At 50.0% G+C, this 20069-nt stretch overlaps 2 protein-coding genes across 2 annotated transcripts in view; one reads left to right on the forward strand and one right to left on the reverse strand.

Moving 5' to 3' along the window:
- The window catches only part of LOC119094491 (open rectifier potassium channel protein 1), a 67894-nt gene that overhangs the window by 20891 nt on the left and 26934 nt on the right, over positions 1-20069 (reverse strand). The window contains exons 2-3 of the mRNA XM_037217548.1: positions 10126-10287; positions 8491-8669 (exon numbers count right to left, since the gene is read on the reverse strand). Coding sequence (XP_037073443.1) covers positions 8491-8669; positions 10126-10267 — 321 coding nt within the window. The 5' untranslated portion in view covers positions 10268-10287. The remainder of the gene's footprint in view (positions 1-8490; positions 8670-10125; positions 10288-20069) is intronic.
- LOC119094492 (uncharacterized) overlaps positions 17914-20069 on the forward strand; it is a 62781-nt gene continuing 60625 nt past the window's right edge. The window contains exon 1 of the mRNA XM_037217549.1: positions 17914-17990. Coding sequence (XP_037073444.1) covers positions 17914-17990 — 77 coding nt within the window. The remainder of the gene's footprint in view (positions 17991-20069) is intronic.

The raw sequence follows: 20069 nt of genomic DNA on the forward strand, positions 1-20069 counted from the left end.
CTACGGACGCCGGTATCTGCGTCGTAGCCGCTTCCACCGGTGTAGCGAGCCACCGATCCCGCCGCGCGGAACTCCGCCAGCACCACACATTTCCCGAATGCCCCGCCAGGGGCGCCAGCATCGGCCAGGTGCCCGGCACCGCCCGGTCTGGCAGCGGTGCATGTTGCGCCAAGTTACAGACTTCGTGCCAGTGGGACAGCATATGTACATGCTGCGTCTGCGCGGCGGGCCTATGCGCCACGGAGTAACAGTAGTCACTGACGAGCGTCTTCCAGCGTGCCATCCTCGGGTTGATGTGATCGCGACTGTGTGAAATTTGGAGAGCGCTATTGCAGTCACAAACCCATGCAAACGTGGCATCCACCATATACTTGTGCATTTCTTTAAGTCCTGAATGAGAGCATAAACTTCTAGTTCAGAAATCGTCCACTTCTTTTAACCCGGGCATATTTGCTACCGTTATAAGTAATTTTGCGCTCCACCTCATACTTTTTGAGACAAAAAACAATTGACCCGGCCCCGTGAAACTAGTATCTGTACATAACATGAATGGAAAGTTTCTGCGCGGATAACTGGGAATTTTGGCCCGATCATCTTTGCATGAAGGTGGGAAAAACCCTGGTTCGGTTCCTCCCCCCCGAAAAAAATTATCGGAGTTGCACAGAATGACCGAGGGGTCTGCAACAGCGCTGAAAGACGGGAGAAAGTTGCAGAACCATAAAAAGAAGCGAAACACCCTCTTAGCTTTTTCCACAGACGTAGGTGGCTTCATGCCGGCAATTATCTGAATACGATCTGGATCAATAGAAACCCCATAAGGAGTGTTCTGATGACCAAGGTATTTCAAGGTTGTCTGAAAAGGACGACATTCATCCGGAGTGACTTTGAACTCGGCACCGCTGAGTCTCTCCAGAAACTGTCCAAAAGCGTGCACGTGTACATCATCCAAGTCCCTGAGGACCTTTCGCATGACTCGGTGATAAAAGTACAATAGTTAAGCACCTCATGGAAATTCGCCGAGGGTAAAATGTCTTTCCCAGCGCGTGAAATGCGCAAATTTTACCCAATTCCTTCGAAAGCTGTAGATTCAAAAACACGTACTCAACGTTAAGTGTTGAAGCGATCCTTCACCCGTGCAGAGAAAAGATAAACTCATCAACCATAGGGAAGGCAAACTGCTTCGGAACGAGAGGCTCATTCAACGGTCTTATGCCCTGAACATTCCGATACTCATCAGAGCACTTTGGATTCAAAATGATGGAAGAGTTCCGATCGGAGGTTTCAACTTCCACATGCCTGCAGATAATCAAACTGCGACCTCAGTTGACCTTCAAGGACCCATGGGATTGGGTATGGCCGTATGAACTGAGGCTGTGCTCCCTCCCGCAGCTCCAAGCTGATATCACCACCGTTATACAGGGCTATCCCTGAAAAGCCGTGAGAAACAGCTTTAGAAATGAACTGATCAACACCACCAATTTATTTCGCTTAGAGCCAGCGATAAGGAGCCAACCACAGACTCTGATTACTTCTCATTGGTGTTTTTTCTCTGTGACGTCATTGGCGATTCCCCAGCAGGCTCGGGCTTGGCGCGTCTCAACACTGTCAATCCGCTCTGCATAGCTAATGGACGCGTCGCCTATGCATGGTGACCAGGCGCTCAGATCGGTTACGAATGTACATTGAGATCTCTGTTGACGCAAACGGTGCTGTCAGCGAATCGCATGTTTCAACGGTTCTTGAGCGTTTGTTGGCAAACTCTCGCGACAAAGGCTTGTCAACCTTGAACCGCCAAACACACAGCTGACTGTGGAGGGACAGAATACGGCCTTTTTTCTTTTTATAAATTTGGTCTGAATCCTTGAATGAATGGATTTCTGGGATCAGCGCTCACGCTAAGCAGTGCTTGTTGTGTGAGCCCTGACCCCCACCATCCGATCGCGCAATTCCAGGCAACGGCAGAATTTAGTGGCGAAAGCTTTACGTGCCGCAATGCTCGGCACGGTCCGTCCTGCCCTCTGACGTGAAATGACCTTTAGCGCGACCGCTGCCACCGGCCGCAGGCCATACCTGCCAAAGGCAAATAGCGAGCGTCCTATAGCGACTCGAACCCATCCCGCCACGGGTGGGTGGGTCGGAATGCAGGCGCTCGAACCAACTGAGCCACCGGGACGGACAAGTTGCAGTCTTGAGTTGCAGTTTTAACTTAACACTAGTATTCACAGCACAATTCAACACAACATTGTTACTATGAAGAGAATCCCATCCCAAAATTAAATCGTGCAGAAGGTTATGTACCACAATGTACTCGGCTACAGCTAAAGGACACACCACTACAATACAGCTGTGTTTCCTTTCACCCCTACAGCCTCTATGTCGGAGGACAAGATGCCCAAAGCGTTTAAACGATGGCCCGACGCTGACAACAAACGGGCAGGCGGCCTTGACCTGATTGTTAGGAGTAACAACACCAAAGATACGGCTATCAATAAGGCTGACTTAGCTGCCGGTGGCCAAAAGCGCTTTGCTTACCAAGAAGCTGTTAATGTTAACATGCGTCTTGGGGAGCGTTACCACTTCCACACACCCTTGCCAGCCTGCCCAACTGCCCGTTTGAGCCGTGCCTCTTGCCCGAAGCCCCAGCAGGACCAGCATAGAGGCGCCCGTCGACGTTCTCCGGTGGGTGGAGGCGGCCGTCCACCGTCGTCATCTGAATACCGCCCGCCGTGGTCACGTGCCGCGCGCCGCCGCCCGCCCGGCGGATCAGCACGACGCGCGCCGCCGTCTGATGAGCAGCGTGGGCGATTTGATGGCTCCCCGCTGGGGTGGATAGGCTGGAGCGCAGACCTTTTTCACGTGTACAGCCGGATAAAAAAAGCTGTGTGCGCAAACACCCTGCACGGGCCGCTCGATGAGAGCAGAGCACTTCAAAACAGACATTGTGCATTTCTGAGCAGTTCTTGGCTGAGCTTAAGCACGTAGCCGCCATCTTTGGTCGTCTGTCTTTCAGTAAGGAGGGCACATCCGTCAGGTCGGCACTGCCCTCCACGACCTGCAGAGCAAGCCCACGGCGCCTCAACGGCACGCTTCTGGAGAGCCGTTCGGTAGCCGTTCGGTAGCGATGCCGCCCAAAGCTGCCAGACATTGGCACTGGCGAATGACGCCATCGGATGGTACTGAATCACCGTAGATCGGAAAGTCAACCAACGCAACACGAACCATGGCCGATGCAGGCTCAAAAGGAGTGGGTAGCTCGCCATCCATGGCCCAGAACCACCGCCCCGATACCACTGCCGCCATGTCACGGCCCAGCCCGGCCGACGGGCCAAGAGGCCCACATTCACCCGAGGACCGCACGTAACCTGAACGAATTCTGTATTCAACTGCTCGCCAAACCCACGTTCCCTGCAGACATCGGCGGCCCCAAACACCTCAGGCAACTCCCACATCACACGAGACAGAGGCGGATCCAGGGCGATGCAGGGCGTGACAGAGGCGGATCCAGGGCGGTGCAGGGCGCGACACAGCGACGTCCGACGCGCCGACCGCCGACCGCGCACGCTCCAGACACTGGGTTACGCTCAGCGTCACACTGGGCTACGCTCAGCGTCACACTGGGTTACGCTCAGTGTCACACTGGGTTACGCTCAGCGTCACGGCCCCATCGGCATGGATGCATCGGCGTTGGCATTGGCGTTAGAGTTGACATCATCAGCAACATCGGATATTTTCATTCGCAATGGCATTCATATCAGCATGAGCATTGACGTTGACATTGATATTGACATTGACATTGGCATTAGCGCATTAGCGTTAGCAAGACGTTTGACGACAAAGCATATTCAGCATATGTCATGTCTGGAATCTGGACTTTGCAACACGCCGCCATTGAGGTTCGTACGGTCGCCGCCTGTTCAGGTGGGCTCAAATGAACTAAAGGTTTACTTAAATTGCCCAGCGCCGCTCAAAGCGTTTAGCATCAAAAGCCGGCGGAAAATTAAACAGGGTCCGACAGGGCCTTGAACGAGAGGCAAACGCAGCCTCTCAGCAAGGATTTCACAAAGTCTTGCGCTTTCTTCAGTCGTTAGTGTTTGGCAATGTACAGTTATCATATTACAATAGTCTTATAATACCTTCAAACAACACCATACTGCGAAGCTGTCTGACGAGGAGTGACCGCCCATCGTGCTCCCCGGCAGGCCCGCTGCGGGTGAGCTACGCTCACACCACGGCGACACAGCCCGAGGGGAGAGTGACATGACCCTCGCCCAGTCAACATGACCCCTATTATGGCACGGCCCGCTCGGAGTCTGCTCGCGCAGGCGACGGGAGGACGTTCAACCGCGTCACCCCCTTCGCATCGCGTTGTCAATGACATTCTTGGCACGAGGACAGGACGGCGAGAGGCGGTGCCGAAATAAACGCGAGTCTGGCGTCGGGGCGGGGTGCAAGTGCACGGTGTCGACTGAATCGAGTCGCGGGTGTGCCTACCCGGCGTCAGATCAGATTGGAGAGGACCACATTCGAGGTGTGTCTCGTGCCGATATTGTTTGTCCTGACGCACTTGATGCCGAACGCGTTGTTGCCGATGGCGAAAGACGTTTGCCACGACTTTTGTTCGGTCTTTAAAGATAATTACCATTTGAGTGATGCACTTAAGTTGACCGAGCGAAGTTAAACGCGCTCCGGACATATTTATCAAAATGAACAGCCCTGATTACAAATTTCCTTCATCCGCAATGTTTCACAACCTACTCGGTGATGTTCCTTGCTTACAGCCATCCTTCAGCGTCGCCGTCGCAGTGCGTGCCGGAGGCCCAAAAATCTCGACAATCTCTACTCCCCGATAAGCACAGATTTGCACGCGGACAGCGCGCGATCATCTAATGGCGCGTCATAAAGCCGCGCGAGCCCGCTTGTTCGCGTTGGAAGGGCTCGCGTCGCGGCACTTGACGCTGGCTGATCACTCTCCTGCGCCAGGGGGACGCGATACCACTTATCTCGGCTGGATCTGACGCAAGGAGGGAGCGCCGGAGCGTCGCAATCTTTACCATTCTTTACTGCCGTAATTTGCCGCCACTCCCTGACTGTACTCCGGTAAACACACAAGATATGTGCACAACAGATTTCTGGTAACGCGCCGCTAAAATCACTGATCCGAGGATCAACAGCCGCCAGCTTTTCTGAACCTCGCAGCAGCAAAACTAGTTTTCACGTACCATATATATATATATATATATATATATATATATATATATATATATATATATATATATGTCAATCCCGACGGCCGCTGTGCAATTCCCCCCAGGACTTCTTTCAACTGGTGATTGGTATTGCAAGGGCGAATAATATATATATATATATATATATATATATATATATATATATATATAATTGTTGATATACCTATATATAATGTACAAGTATATTTCAAAACTTCTTTTGGTGCGGAGAATACAAATGAAGCATGGCTTATTGAAATGAGACAGAATCCCATTTCCACTTTGATAATATAAACACACTCATATTGGGAGCACTACAAAAACGCAAACATATTGCGACAATCACATCAGTAGTGCTCACCGCCCACCACCTAATAGTTGTACAAAAATTTGTGGATCTGATTGGGGCTGGAGAGAGTTCGTTAATGAACATACTATCCCAAATTTGAAGGCGTCTTGTCATTGCACGTCCGTAAAAGTCAGTGTTGTATGTCAGTTGCTGTGTCGCTGCCCTGTCGAGTTTGTGTTGCATGTGGTCCAGACGTGCCCCGTCACGTAAGTGCATTGTCAGGTGTCGTGAGTGTCGTTGTGGTCACACCAATAAAGTGTATGGAACGAAGTTTGTAACCTTCGATGTTGCATTCGAATTGTTACGCTCTATTGGTGCATTTTAGTTCGTGGGGCTTCCCTGGGCTGTTTCTCATAAGAAAGCTAGAGATCTTATTGTGATAATGAATGACAACGTCTATTTTGTGGTCCTTCTCGCCTTTTACATGTCGAGAGATGATTTCCCGTAGAGCTTTTTCGTCTTGTTTGAGGGCAAATACCATTTGGTTTCAACAATACAGTTTTGACGATTGGTTGGTTGTCTTATCTTGGTTTGCTGTCAGTGTCTTGTCACACGTCGTTGTATTTCGTTCTCAACGTCAGAATTTGAAAAACCGCTGTTCACCAAGATCTGTCTGATTCTTGCCAATTCTGAATGAAGTCCTGTCCAATCAGAGCAGGGATCAAATGCTCGTCCAATGAATGACCTTATGGCGCTAATTTTGTAGCCTCGAGGGCACTCACTATCAGCATTTAAGCGCCGTCCGTTGTTAGCCTGTTTCGGTATACAGTCGTTTTGAATTGTTGTCGTCCACCAACAGTCACGTGAAGAAAAGTTGTCGTCCACCAACAGTCACGTGAAGAAAGGACACGATATTTTGCACACTTAGCTATTTTGTGAATTTTAAACCAGACTCCTTTTCAAGCGCTTTTTGAGACGTTCTAGTTAGTCAATGACCGTAACTCCCACAAATATATCGTCTACATAGCGACAGTAATGTCCGGTCTTATGTTCTCATTTTGTAGTTTGTCGGCTTCAAACTTCTTCGACCGCTGTTCTGGCGTCTGCAAACTTCGTTCCACACACTTTATTGGTGTGATCACAACTACACTCTCACGACGCCTGGCAATGCACTTACATGACGGGGCACCTCGGGACAACAAGCAATACGAACACGACAGGACATTGACACCACAGCTGGCAGACGACACTAACGTTTTACGGACGTTACCATCGGAGACTATAAGGCCTGTCAGAACCGCAACATACCGATACCGATGCCCGCTCCCTATAAACAGCATTTTTAACGCAAACAAGCTTATATCCAAAGCCACGTTGGAACACGTCAGCCAGCGGATCCTCAGAAGTGACTCCGTAGAATATAGGTGCAGTTGACAGAAAGCACTAACTGCGAGCGTTGAAAATCGCTTCGCAGCGTAGGTATTATGTTGCGCTGCGTCTGTCGCCCAGGCCATCAGGAAGCCTGCGGAGGGGGGGTATTGGATAGCGGCCGGTACTAGCTCTTTAGAGGTTAAAAGCTGTAAACCGCACACTGACCAGCCATTTCAAATAACTTCAACAGGATATGGATAAAACCTGGGCATTATCTGTTTTTGCTAGTGGATAATTCTCAGGGATATTGATTATTTCGCCAGCTTTGCAGCCCTCGTAAGTGCCCCGTCAGCAGCCTGCCAACGCATGCTGGCCTAATCGAAATCCTGAAAAAGGCCTAATCGAAATCCTTGGATGCTGAAAAAGTTCTTGGCAGTTACCAGACCATTTGCCAGATCGAGAAATCCTGCAGCGACGTGCACCGCGGTCGTCGAGATTAGCACAAGTCGTTACAATTTCTGCGCAGTATGCAGTCGAGTGTGTCGCCAGTGAAGTTGTATTATGCCAATATGCTAAGGCAGGTCCGACGTATACTACTCGTGTCACAGACTGTCTGCCAGCCCTTAAGAATTGCCAGCTGGTCCGTGCTTGCATATAATTTGACTACGCAAATAGTGAACCTTGGGACTCTGTGAAGTAAATGGATTGCTTTAATTTAGCGGAACGTTAGTCATCGAGCTACACCATGATCCACCAACGCCATCACAACTTCTTCCGGTGGGTGTAATCACAACTGAGTGCAGATAGATCAAACGCCAGGTTGACATACAGCCCTGTGCAGTCTACAAACAGTGACCGACGCAGATAAGTTACGGCCTTGTCTATTGCGTGCCGGTCCAGCAGGCTGCTGCTAATACCGATCAGAGTGCGCGAATGTTCATCGAAGAGGGCATAAGTGTATTTGTATCAAAAACATTAGCACTTACATCATTGCGCATGTGGCAATCAAACTGCTGCTGCCTGGGATTCGTTATGGGGCTCAAGACACTCTTGATCATAAATTGTTATTCCGAGCCACAAGCCACGCGATGCATCCCAAATCCCGGTTTCACTGTCACATGGTGATGATGATGACAAATGATGACAATCTGCAGCGGTCGTGGGGTGTACGTTCCCTGCGCCGCAGGCTCACCTATGACAATATCATGACGACTGCGGTGGCGGCTGCTGAGACGTAACGCTGGCACAGCGCCGCGTTTGTGTCGCCTGTGTCGTGTGTCTTGTCTTGTGTCATGGAAGTGACCAGCCTTGACAGATGACGGCAGTGAGTCATCTCGCCGCAAGGCTCCACATCCATCTCTCGGTGTGGTGGTGTGAGTCTACCGACTCGCGGTGCAGCTTCTGTGCTCTTATGACTGTGATGGCCGGTGACGACCGCGGATGGCCAGAATGCGGAGCCTCCGCCCGGCTCACCTATGATGTTGATGGCCGATGATGAGGTGAAGTAACCGATGATGATTGACGTTGCCACGCTGACGCGGGTTCCAATATGCCTCACCTGTGGTGGTGACAAAGTGCTTCCCTGCGACCGTGAGGTGCACTCACTGCCTCACCTATGGTGGTGACGACGGTGAAGCAGAAGAAGAAGCTGTTGTACTCGGTCCAGACGGTGGCCGGCGGTCGGCTGGTGTTCGTGATGTCCACGCGGCACTCTCCAGATATCCTGTCGAGCAGCTCCGCCCGACGGGTCATCGTGCTTCGGTTCTCCCCCTCTATCAGCTCCTCTGGCCGAAGACGAGTCGAGCGTGAGGTCACAGGGGTCATGACGATATCCGTCACAGGAGAAGAGTCTCAGGTCATCCAGACATAGCTGCGCGGAGGTGAGGGCATCGATTTCTGAAAGCCTCGGCAAAGGGAGAGCATCATCAGGCCAGTTGGTGAAAACAAAGTAAGAAAATAAATCACGTGTGAGGATGGGTGGAAAAATCTCAGCTCTGCTAGCACGGCATAAGGCCATTTGATAAGTGGCATCAGGGGTCGTGGAGCATGGGTCAAGGAAAAACAACGGCAGGTATCAAGTCACACGGCATCAGCGTTCTTCTGTGCCTCCAGCGTTCTCCTGTGCCTCAAGCACTCTCCTGCGTCTCAAGCGTTCTCCTGTGTCTCCAGCATTCTCCTGTGTGTCTCTAGTGTTCTCCATCTCCTGCGTTCTCCCATGTCTTCAGTGTCAGGTTGTTAGGTCATTAAGGCACGTGGCAGCAGCGGGCGGCGTCAGAACGAGCAGCTGTAATATAAGCCGAGGGGGTACCTAACAACAGCACGCGTTGCTGCTGACAGGCCATCGCTGAAACGTAACGTAACGTAACGCAAACGTAGCGCTGAAACAATCATGCGGAGGGCGCTTCGAGGGCAGACGTGACGAGAGACAGACGATGACAATGACAATGACAATGACAATGACAATGACAATGACAATGCAGTCAGCTAGTAAATGCACTGACGTAGTGACGAGGGATGCATTTCCTCGAGCCTTTCAGCACCGAACATCGATGGCCCTACTGTCGGTGTTCTTGCTGGTGTATAGTTTTGCGTGGTTTGTGTTGGCATAAACGTAACCCAAGGAAGTGACAGGCAAAAACCACGACCAATCCGAAGTGCTCAGTCTATACCTTATTGTTTAAGATTGCAGACAAATTGCGGATCATTAAGTTATCTCGGTGCCAGCTCACATATCAGAATAGTTCATAACATGACCACACCTTGAAGACACGATAAATGTGTTTTTGTTTGCCATTCAACGCCGGCACAAGACCGTATCTGGTCATTGCGGGCCTACAGATTTCGAGGGGCCGTCAAGATAGCAGTAAACGTGAGGGTGTTGAACGTGTATCTTACACCAACAAACTACGGTGAGATTGCATCAACAGTGTGCACCAGGGCAATAGCAGCATCATAGACGTGCATTGTATAACGATTATCTCGCGTGCGTCACGCGCCGGTCAAGTTTAAATGGCGCGAGGATCGCACCGCATGTGATCTAGTTACTGCCGATGCTTCTCTTGAGGTGGAGTACCAAGTGTTCTACCCTGGATCTCACCTCTCACTCAGACCCCGGCTATAATTCTTGAACCTATTCACCCCGGCTATAATTTTTGAACCTATTTACTCCGGATATAATTTTTGAACCGCGTGCGTTTTACTCTGGATTCGACCCTCAAACTGGAGAATCTCTCGTCTTACCCTGGATGTCCTTCCTGAGCTGAAGCACGCGCTGCACCTGGTCCTTCTCCTGCTCTCTCTCCAGGAAGTAGAACGACGCCGCGCCGACCAGCAGGAACAGCACGTAGGCCAGCAACAGCAGCAGCCACTCGTGCAGCTTCATCGTCAGCTCGGCTCCTCCTCCTGAGGTCACAGGTGGAGGCGAGGTTAGCGGTGCAGGTCACGTCACGTGGATGCGCGTACCAATGCGAGGCGCCCGCTGTTGTGTCGGAAACAAGGTGAAATGCATTGAGCGGAGCATGCATTATGTAAATGTCTAGATTATGACTGCTAGCCGATATTTCTTGTGTACCTGTACTTCTATATGTATTGTTATCACAAAAACAAGTACATCGTAGCACTGTTGAATAACTTCACAAGTAAACACTCGTAAACACAAACACAAGTTAACTCTCTCACTCTCGAATCAGTGGTACATTCCTCAATCTTCTTTGGTCTCACTCTTGTATCAGTGGTGCATTCCTCAACCTTCATTGGTCTCACTCTCGTATCAGTAGTGCATTCCTCAACCTTCTTTGGTATTATGAAATTAAACATTTCATGTTTTAACATAATTCCAGATTAACATAATTCCAGAGAAGATATGACTTTTGAGACGCTTCCAAACAGCCTTTCTGATGAAGGTCCAGCTGATACCGGTGGAAAAAGATGCTTCCATGAATGGTATAAGTAAAACAAATGAACATGTTTTGGTTTGATTCTTATCAATGACTTTATGGAACTGAAAACAAAGCTCATTTCGTCCGCCGCGTACTACACACAATTTGTTTACATGCATTCAGCAATATCTTCTGTCAGGGCGATCACCACATTTGGACGCTTTTCCGATGATTGTACTTGTACAACAACGGGCTATGTTGTGTACGACAGGCGGCATGGGATACCCCAAATGAAAACGTTACGTAAGTTGTTCAGTGCATTAGCGAGGAGCATTAGTCACGTAGATAAGACAGTAGTATTAGCCTCATTCCTCGGATAAAAACCAGGAGAATGGAGATATAGTTGGGTTGATATTTCGGCAACATGCCGTTATCGAAACAAAAGCAGATGTGAATTTAAAATTACCTGTCGCTGATGCTACTCGCCATTCAGGTTTTATAAAGCCAGCGACAGTTTTTACAGGACACCAACATTCAGCGGATTGAACAGAGAGCGATTGCCAGCCATCATCACGATACAGCGCCTACCTAGGCATTAGAATACGCGAACATCCGTGTACATACAAAAGAATTCAAGCAAATAGGCATCACGCATCACGCTTCATTCAGTTATGCGAGCGACTGAATACTACTTTAACTCGCTCACTTCAAACGCTATTTCCTTGAATTCGTTTGCATGCACACGTATGTTCGCGTATTTTAGTTCTTAGATAGGCACTGTATCGTGGTAATGGCTGGCAATCGCTCTTGCTCAATCCACTGAATGTTGGTATCCTGTAAAAGCTGTCGCTTGCATTTCCAAGAAGAACCCTGAAAATCGGGTAGGATTATCGGCAAGCAATTTTGAATTCACTTCTGATATTGTTTCGATAAAGGCATGTTGCCACAATATCAACCCAACTTTATTTCCATTCTCCTGGTTTTTATCTGAGGAATGAGGCTATCACTATTGTATTATCTATGAAAAAATAATTATACAGCATTTGCTTTGAGTTATGCCCGCCCCTAGAACGCGATTAGATAAGAGTTCAGGTGCAATATCAGCCGCAATCCCGAACACATGCTTACATAATCATTCCAGTAACACATGTTTATAAATTCGTTTCAGGGAGAACTCGGCGTTTGGAAGTCCGTGCATTTGTTGAACATTGGCCAGGAACGAAGCGAAGATTGAATCGAATCGGCGTGGAAAATGGGTTTAACGTGGGCATCACATGAGCTCGGGAGTTCAACTTAACACCAAAAATATATTCATGGCGACATTAGGGCTCGACCTGGGATGGTCCCCGAGTGACCCCATAGCAAATATCTGGGCACAAGATAGCCCCAGCGGTCGGCTTCTTTTTAAACACCAATAGACCCCGATAAATATCTGGACCCGCTCAGGTTATGGTCCCAGCGCAATTTTACATTGTGGAATCTTACAAGAGACAGGATCTGAGCCGAATACTACTGAAGTCGACGACTTGTGACGTCATTTCGACCCAACCTGGGAATCCAGCCTTAGGTTTTGAAAGCAGGATGCAGCTAACATTTAATGAGTGATGCTAAGAGTTTTCAGCCCTTGGTCACCTTTAACTTCCCTGAGTTGTGAAGTGAGCCATTTGTTTTCTAAATCGCCCCATCGAATGATAGGTTTCAGGCTGTTAAAATATTACAGTTAAGGAGGTCAAAATTTAAAATGACGGTTCAAATACATTTCAAACTTAAAAATTTCATTGATTTATGTTTCAAATTATTTGAAGCGTTCCGATCTTTATGTGTCGCGTACTCCGGCAATGAGCGCCAGCGTACCAGCAATTTTCCGTGGTCTGTTTGAAAAAAGCATATCATTTGAACTATGCATGAACTCGTTGCCATAACGTAAGTACCACAACAATAAAACAAGGATAAGACTTGAACGACAACCTACAAAGTACACAAATTTGGAAAAATAAAAGTTATCTGGAACTCCAATGTAGATGTGCGAATCAGCGTTGCTGAACAAATTCCAAGTTCGTTTCTGTCGACCCATTTATGGGTATGCATTTAAGAGGCAAGGGCTCAAAAAAGTGATTACAAACATAATGTGGTGTGCTTCCTGACAGTGAAAAATATGGAAATCGGTGGGTCGCTTGAAATTGAAGTGGTTGTTCAAGCTGTAAAATTTTGTTTCAAACACTTGAAAAGCCCGCTTCGGATGGGCCTGATCCTAAATACAGGTTCCCACTTAGGACCGACAGCACCCGGCTGGTGCGAGCACTAGCGCCGGCTCCGGTGCGCTCAGCCCAGTCCAGCATGTCCATGAGCGGGCAGAGAACTGGCCTCGTCCGGGCGGCGGCTCCCAGTGCGGGGCCGAGAGCTCACTACCGACTGCCCGCGCTGTGGCAAGCCCCAGCTTTCTTTTTTTGGCATCTCTAGTTGGACCACTTTGCCCCCGGCTCTCCTCCCCAACTGCGGTCTGTTGAGGTAACTAGCTTCAATCTGCTGCATCCGGCCGTGATCGCAGTGCCCCAGGCACAACGCTTATTCGCTGCATTGCGGCGGCCCTGCCGCGCCCCGGGGTCTCGCGATGTTTCTGGCAGGAATCTGAGTGGTGCTTGTTAGTGTTTCTGGTGCGCGCATGCAGGACGCACGCGCACGCCCCACACCGCACAAGTGCATGTACGTGTGTGGTGTTACGCCTCTGACTTGTTGCCGGCCTTTCCCCTCCCAGTCGCTTTCTCAGCCTCCACGTTAACGGTTCCCCAATTCGCTTTCCTTCGCCTGAGGCGAAACCCCAGAGGCTGGCTGCGTTGTCCAAAAGGCTTTGCAGATTCGTGGAGCCATCGCACGCTCTCTGAGCACGCCAGCGCTTTGCCGCCAGTCCTTCCCTTCCGCGCGGTCGGCTCTGCTGAGCCCGCCGGCTCCGTGGCCTCGTCACCGGGACGGCGTGACGTCACCACTGACGGCCGGGCCGGTCGCTGAGATCATCAGCTCCGCGTTAATCACGTCAGTTACAGTCGTCGCCAAGAATCTGATCCAGCGGGCACTGAAGTAAGCCAGCTGGGTTTCGGTCCCTAAAATAAATTTTGTCGGACAATTGAAGACATAGTTATTTCGTACTTACCGCAAACTTTAACGTGTCACACATCTTTTATAAAAAGGGAAATTATTTCAGGGGGAATGGTCTGGAGCTTACAGGACGTCATGGCCAGATCAAGGAGCTTGTGGTACATGTTCATGTGCGATCATCATGTGCATCGACTGGCAGGAAAATAGAGATCGGTTTACATCTTTGGCGACTTCGTCAAAGTTATTCAGGTGTGCGGTTATAATCTAATTGGATGCCCGTCGTAAGAAACTAACTTATTGAGTTATTTGGTTTGCATGGCTCCTTTTCCTCGGTTTACATGCCGCAGCTTGTATTTTAGGCAGGTTTTGGAAAAGATGACATTGGCTTCTTGCCTGCTGATCACTGACTCATCTGCGGGTCAGTTCTGGTCAGTGTCATCGACGAGGACATTACTCCAATCGCCTGGCATTATCCGCTCGAGTATGACAAATGATAATAAACCAAGGTCGTTACAATTACTCTCATGTTACTGCTATCTATGGCTCTCTAGATCTGGACCTGGTCACGGGCCGCTTTCTTCAGCTTTTTCGCTTTTCACGTGCCCACGTTATGTGAATGATGAAGGTGAGCAAACCGCTCCAACATTGCAGCGTCACTATAAACAAAACGTGGAGAAATAAGAAATCAGCCCGCATTGCAAACCAATTCATGCAGTGCAGCTATAAAACAGGTGCGTTTTTTGTCAACGAAACTGCAAGCGGGTGCGACAGGCGATTCCAACAATGTACGCTTCCAGTTGGTTAGCTTTGGCGGGTTTGACCGCACTGATGAAGATCATCTCATGCTCCTAGCAGGGCTCGCTCGGCGTCTCGCTTGGCTCGTAACCAAGCGTACCTTCCTTCCATGCACATGCAGTTCATCCACGCCAGGCCCTCTGAAGCTGAGTGGCTGACATGCAACACGATCCCGTCTGGCGGCCGTCCAAGTGGACCGGCACACTGGGGACTCACAACGCGATGTCGGCCGGGGCTCCCGCGTTCGTCTTGACAGGAGACACCGATTTACGGTCCCGTCGCAGAACAGAAGAACCGTTTCACACCCACCGATCCGCCGGGCCGTAGGGGTGTTGGGGGAGGGGGGCGGGGGCGAAACAAAGACAGGTAGCCGGTGGAGCACCACGCGGCTGAGCGTGGGCCGGGGCAACTGAGTCTGCGGATCGAGAAGGGTGACGACAAAAACGTTCGTCTGGATACATACCCAGGGGAATAATGCTCGTCTGGAGGGCAGCGCGCCTGTGGTGGCACTCTACACCTTGAGTGCAGTCCTGGCCAGGCACCCAGGCGGGCACTCAGCAAGTCCGCTCTACTAGTGTTCACAACGGCCCTGTGTGTCCGGTCCCGTGTGCTTGAACCGTCCAAGCGGTAATGGTACCCTCGTGTGTTCCGTCACGTATCACTGGACATTAAGGTATGATGCTACGGTACGGTATGGTACGGATCGGTACTGTGCGGTGCGGTGCACGTATGATTAAGTCAGGTACATAACGGTCGGAGCCTGTACCACGAATCCGGCTACGTGTTGGTACCCTCGTACCTCGTTGGTACCATCGTGTGTTCCGTCACGTATCACTGTAGATTACGGTTTGACGCTTCGGTACGGTATGGTACGGATCGGTACGGCACGGTGTGGTACACGCACGGTTACAGTAAGGTACATAACGGTCGGAGCCTGCACCACGAATCCGGTTCCGCGTGCCTGAATCGCGCGGACGGTACCTGTACGGACGGTACCTGTACGTGGTGCGTCGGGTCAGGTGTTGGTACATGAGCCGCGCGACTGAATAAACGCACGCTGCGGTGCAGCCAGTCGATAACAGCCAAGCGACAGCACCACTTCGTGAAACGAAACGGCCCGAACCAGGAGATCTTAATGCACCGTACCGGGGTCAGCTGGGTCGACCAGTCGGTGTAAAAATAATTGACATCTATGCCAGCCAATGCTTCGGCCAGGACACATCCCAAGTAATTCTTGTAAGCAGCTTAGAGTCTGGACGTTGGACGGGCACGACGTTAGCACACACTGCCTAGTATCAACTGGTTAGATAACAACATTTACGGCGTGATTATGATTATGATGAAAACAGCAACACGGTGTGAGATATCTGCTGCGAAAAAAGCGGACTTAAGGCGGGGCACCCCCTTTCCAGAGTGCGGCCTGCTATGTTGCCTTCCCCATCAGTGATAACTCAGCCTCGGCAGACTCGCGCAATCATGACTCGAAATCCCATGAGGGAGAGGACCAGTGCCGAGCCCCCGATCCCAAAATGTGATGAGCATTAACACAAAAGTAGTTCAGACGGTTCCCACATTTCAGACCGCACCACCTCTGGATGCTCAGTGGGTCCAATTTGGCTACCCTGGGGACGTTCTTGGCGTACAATGCTCCCCTCACAGCCACCAGAAGCACTCTTGTTAGCGGGACCTCGGAACTCCTCTGAAGTCCTTAACAAGTGCTTCCACTAGCCTCTCATGGCTTGTACTGACCGCTCAGAGTCTCTCAGGCTCAGAGTCTCTGCTGGGCTCTGACCCGCTTAACTGGTCATGCTGCTCCTGTCACCGAGCCCCCCCCCCCCCCCCCCACCCGCCCTCAGCGACCTTGGACGGCCTCTGACCGGTGCACACGCCACAGCCGCCGTCTGCGATGGTGAGAGCGGCTGTCCACATGCGACCGCAGAGCGGCTTCGGCCGTGGTCAGACGGCTATTGAGCCTCCATCGGTTGGGCAATCCTTGACGTCGCGACCATAACCCCCCGCGTATCGTCGCCCAGTCCGCCAGCGTCGCCCGTCCGATCAGCGCCATTCTGCATGGCCCGAGAAGAGTGTTGGCCGGTCAGCCGAGCAGGGTGACGGGGTCCACCGAGCATAGATAAACGGCGGCCTCGGCTCGTCGGCTGGCTACTCTCCACACCATGTAGACCTGCGTGGAGGCTAAACAGTCTTTGAGGTGCTGGGGGAAGCTGAGAACAGAGGATAGATTGCTTCACAAGCGCTTCCATGGCAGCAAAGTGTTCTTGTCGACGTTTATAATTTGGGAATGTCGTCGCCCCTGGGGAGACAATGTTGACAAACAACGGACGAAGAATTTTTGACAAAAAAGGAAACCGACATCTGACACCCGTGTAACAAAAGAATGCAAGGTGGCATCCGTTGCTTATAACTACCGGTATACTTTTTAATGGAAACGACTGCTCTAGTTAGCACAGTTTCTCCATTTAGTAATACGCTCCTCAATGCGCCATTGTTTGATTGCGTAATGGAACCTTTGAAGTTGACGTACTGCCAAGCCCTCCGTACGAAATTCTCACCCTAGCACACACTTAAAGTGCTTCAAACTGGCCGAGATATGGTGGTGGTGGTGCTAGAAGCGTTCGCTAAGAAGAATATCGTTGTGGGCTCGTGTTTGCAACCCTTTCTCGTGGCGCTCTTGCAAATGTATTCGTGAGTTTAAGATGTTTACTTGTCTCACATTGACAGTCACGACGCTATTCTGAAGTGATTAGATTGCCAGTTTTATTTCCGTTAACAACTAGCAATCACGTCAAACTTCTCATATCATGTCGTAGAAAACGCGATTCGTGATCGAAACTTACACAGCCTGCTCGCATTGAGTGAGAGTCAATTCACGGTCCATATATTTTAAAACGTGCTGACGGATTCCAGATCTGAACGGCTCAACGACAGTTTTCTCCTCGACCCTGAACGCCACATAGCCTATGAAATCGCTGGATCTGAATGGCGTTACTATGACGTCATGAACGCCTGCATGACCTTGAAGTAGTCTGGACATCATGACTGCGAACGGCAACGAATGCTCTTCAAAATAGTTATTTCAGGTCAAAACTTTATGCAAATGTGGAGCACTGTTAAACGTAGAATCCTAATGTAAACGTAAGGCCGTTAACTAAACGTTAACGTAAGACTCCTAACCCCTCTGGCATCACGTCCACACATGTTGTCCTCTTGCCAGCACCCGCCACGCGCGCAGACCCATCACCGCATGGTCGCCCAGCTGGGCGGCGTAGCATTCTTGGGTCTGTGCCAGGGTCAGCCCCCGCGGACGCAGCTGCGCGCCAGGTGAGCACCAGAGCAGCCATAGCGAGCTTCCCTTGGCAGCGGCGCCGTTGTGACAGTGTCGCCGTCCCGTTTCGTGGCGGGGGAAATTGTTTGAGAGCCCAAAATAGCCCACGAGTCATATTTTTTCATGCAGTCCATTCTGATTAATGAGATAAATATAAAGCCAAGAGAGCTCGGATAACCCCAAATCACAATTTGGGCGATATACTTTTGCATCTACTGCTTAAACGTTAATGACTAAGCCCTGGCTTACAATAACCAATGAAAAGTTGCCATGCAATAATGCTGATTAAAAGCGTGTGCTAATAAAAAAGAATGCATTAAAACACAAACTCGTTATCCGCCACGAAAAACTCGTATCCAGTTTTCCGTCGTCTCTGCGGAACTTCGCATATGCTCACAATATGAAACTGATGCGAGTAAGAGAATGACGCTCCCACGAGTAATGCAGGGTCGCTCAATGTCATTCCATGGCTCTTCATGACCTTTACCTTCGATAACCTGACACTTGCAGGTCTCTTGTGTGACGATGATATTGACACACTGTGAAAGATCTAACGATGCTTTAACGGTTTCGAAGAATGCCCATACGTGACCTTGACCTTAACCTTAGGTGACTATCACCTCACCATTGGCACCTCACAGTTAACTTGGTTCATAAAAACGTGTTCCAGGGAATTTGGAGTTGTCGTTAATATCTAATCTGAAATCGTTTTAACTTCAAAATGCCCAAAAGAAGGGTCAGGAAAGTGTTGCGGGCAACGTGCACGATCTGGCCACGGCATAGTCTTCAGTCGATTCCGATTGCTGTCGAAAATAAAAACTTCCCACCGGAATCCATTCCGATGATGGAGCCGATTCTGCTAACCGGAGTTTATGAGCGAAGCCATCCTACGAGCTTCATGAAAGATACATATATATTTATTTTGAGGACGAACAGCCATAATGATTGGTCGAAGTGCTGGCTGTCACGACGCATGCGTAGCACGACATTTTTATTCGCGTCAACATGCCTGTGATCAAAAGACTGACACTGCTTCTATTTTACGACAAAAATCAGGCTCATGTTGGTTCATTTTGTTTCCATCCGGAATCAAAGTGTTTCGCGCAGACATTTAGCATGGGCTTGTCCTAGCCTGGTTCGGAGCCAGCCTGTGCGGTAGTGTAGTCCAGTTTAGTCCAGTCCAATGTAGTCCAGTGTAGCCCAGTGCTGTCTAGTTTAGTCTACTCCAGTGTAGTTCAATGTAGTCTAGTCTGGCCTAGTCTAGTCCGGCCTTGTCTAGTCTAGTTTAACCCAGTCTAGTCTAGTCCATCTCATCCTAACTTAGCCCAGTCCAGTCCATTCCAGTTCAGTCCATTCAAGTCCAGTCTAGTCCGCTAAGCTTTTCCCAGCTTACTGAACCCATAAGCTGAGGCCTACTCAGCCTCATCCTTCCTGCTCTTCCTCTTGCGTAACTTGCGTAAGGAATACATGTCGGAACGCTGTTGTGTTCAGCAATAAAAAACAAATCTTGATCGGACCCTGCGCTCCCATTCACATGTGCAGCCAATCGAAGCATTCAGCATACATACATACATCATGCATGCATCATACATCCTCCACTCGACGTGCTACCACCGTGCCGCTCCTTCAACTCCCACCGCAAGTCCATGGTCTGGGCACCCCAGGGCAGCCGGGCGCCCTGCTGATCAAGCAACGATGTCGGATGGCCTTAAATGTCTGAACAGGACTTATAACGCGGTTCCCATTAAGTTATCCGGCCCGGAAAAACAGGCGGATCGGCCGGGGCGCAAAAAAAGTTGAAATTGTCGCCAGATGTGCAGAAAGTATCTAGATCTGATAAATCGGAATTTCTTTTTGGAGCCTAGTAGCACCTGTCCGCAAATTCACAATAACACGTGACGATACTTTCGAACACACCTTTCGAAAACAAAACTTTACAAAAGACGATGTTTTCGTATGCTATTTCTCAGCAAAACGTTGCATTGGATGTCATTTAGAAGACGATAGGGCCATCTATATTTGCCATTCAGATGGTGTGTGGTCTTCGTCGACAGTTAGATAGCACAGCTAGTAAG

The sequence above is a fragment of the Pollicipes pollicipes genome, unplaced genomic scaffold (genome assembly GCF_011947565.3).
Source record: "Pollicipes pollicipes isolate AB1234 unplaced genomic scaffold, Ppol_2.1 Scaffold_4002;HRSCAF=4701_pilon_pilon_pilon, whole genome shotgun sequence".
Lineage (NCBI taxonomy): Eukaryota > Metazoa > Arthropoda > Thecostraca > Pollicipedomorpha > Pollicipedidae > Pollicipes > Pollicipes pollicipes.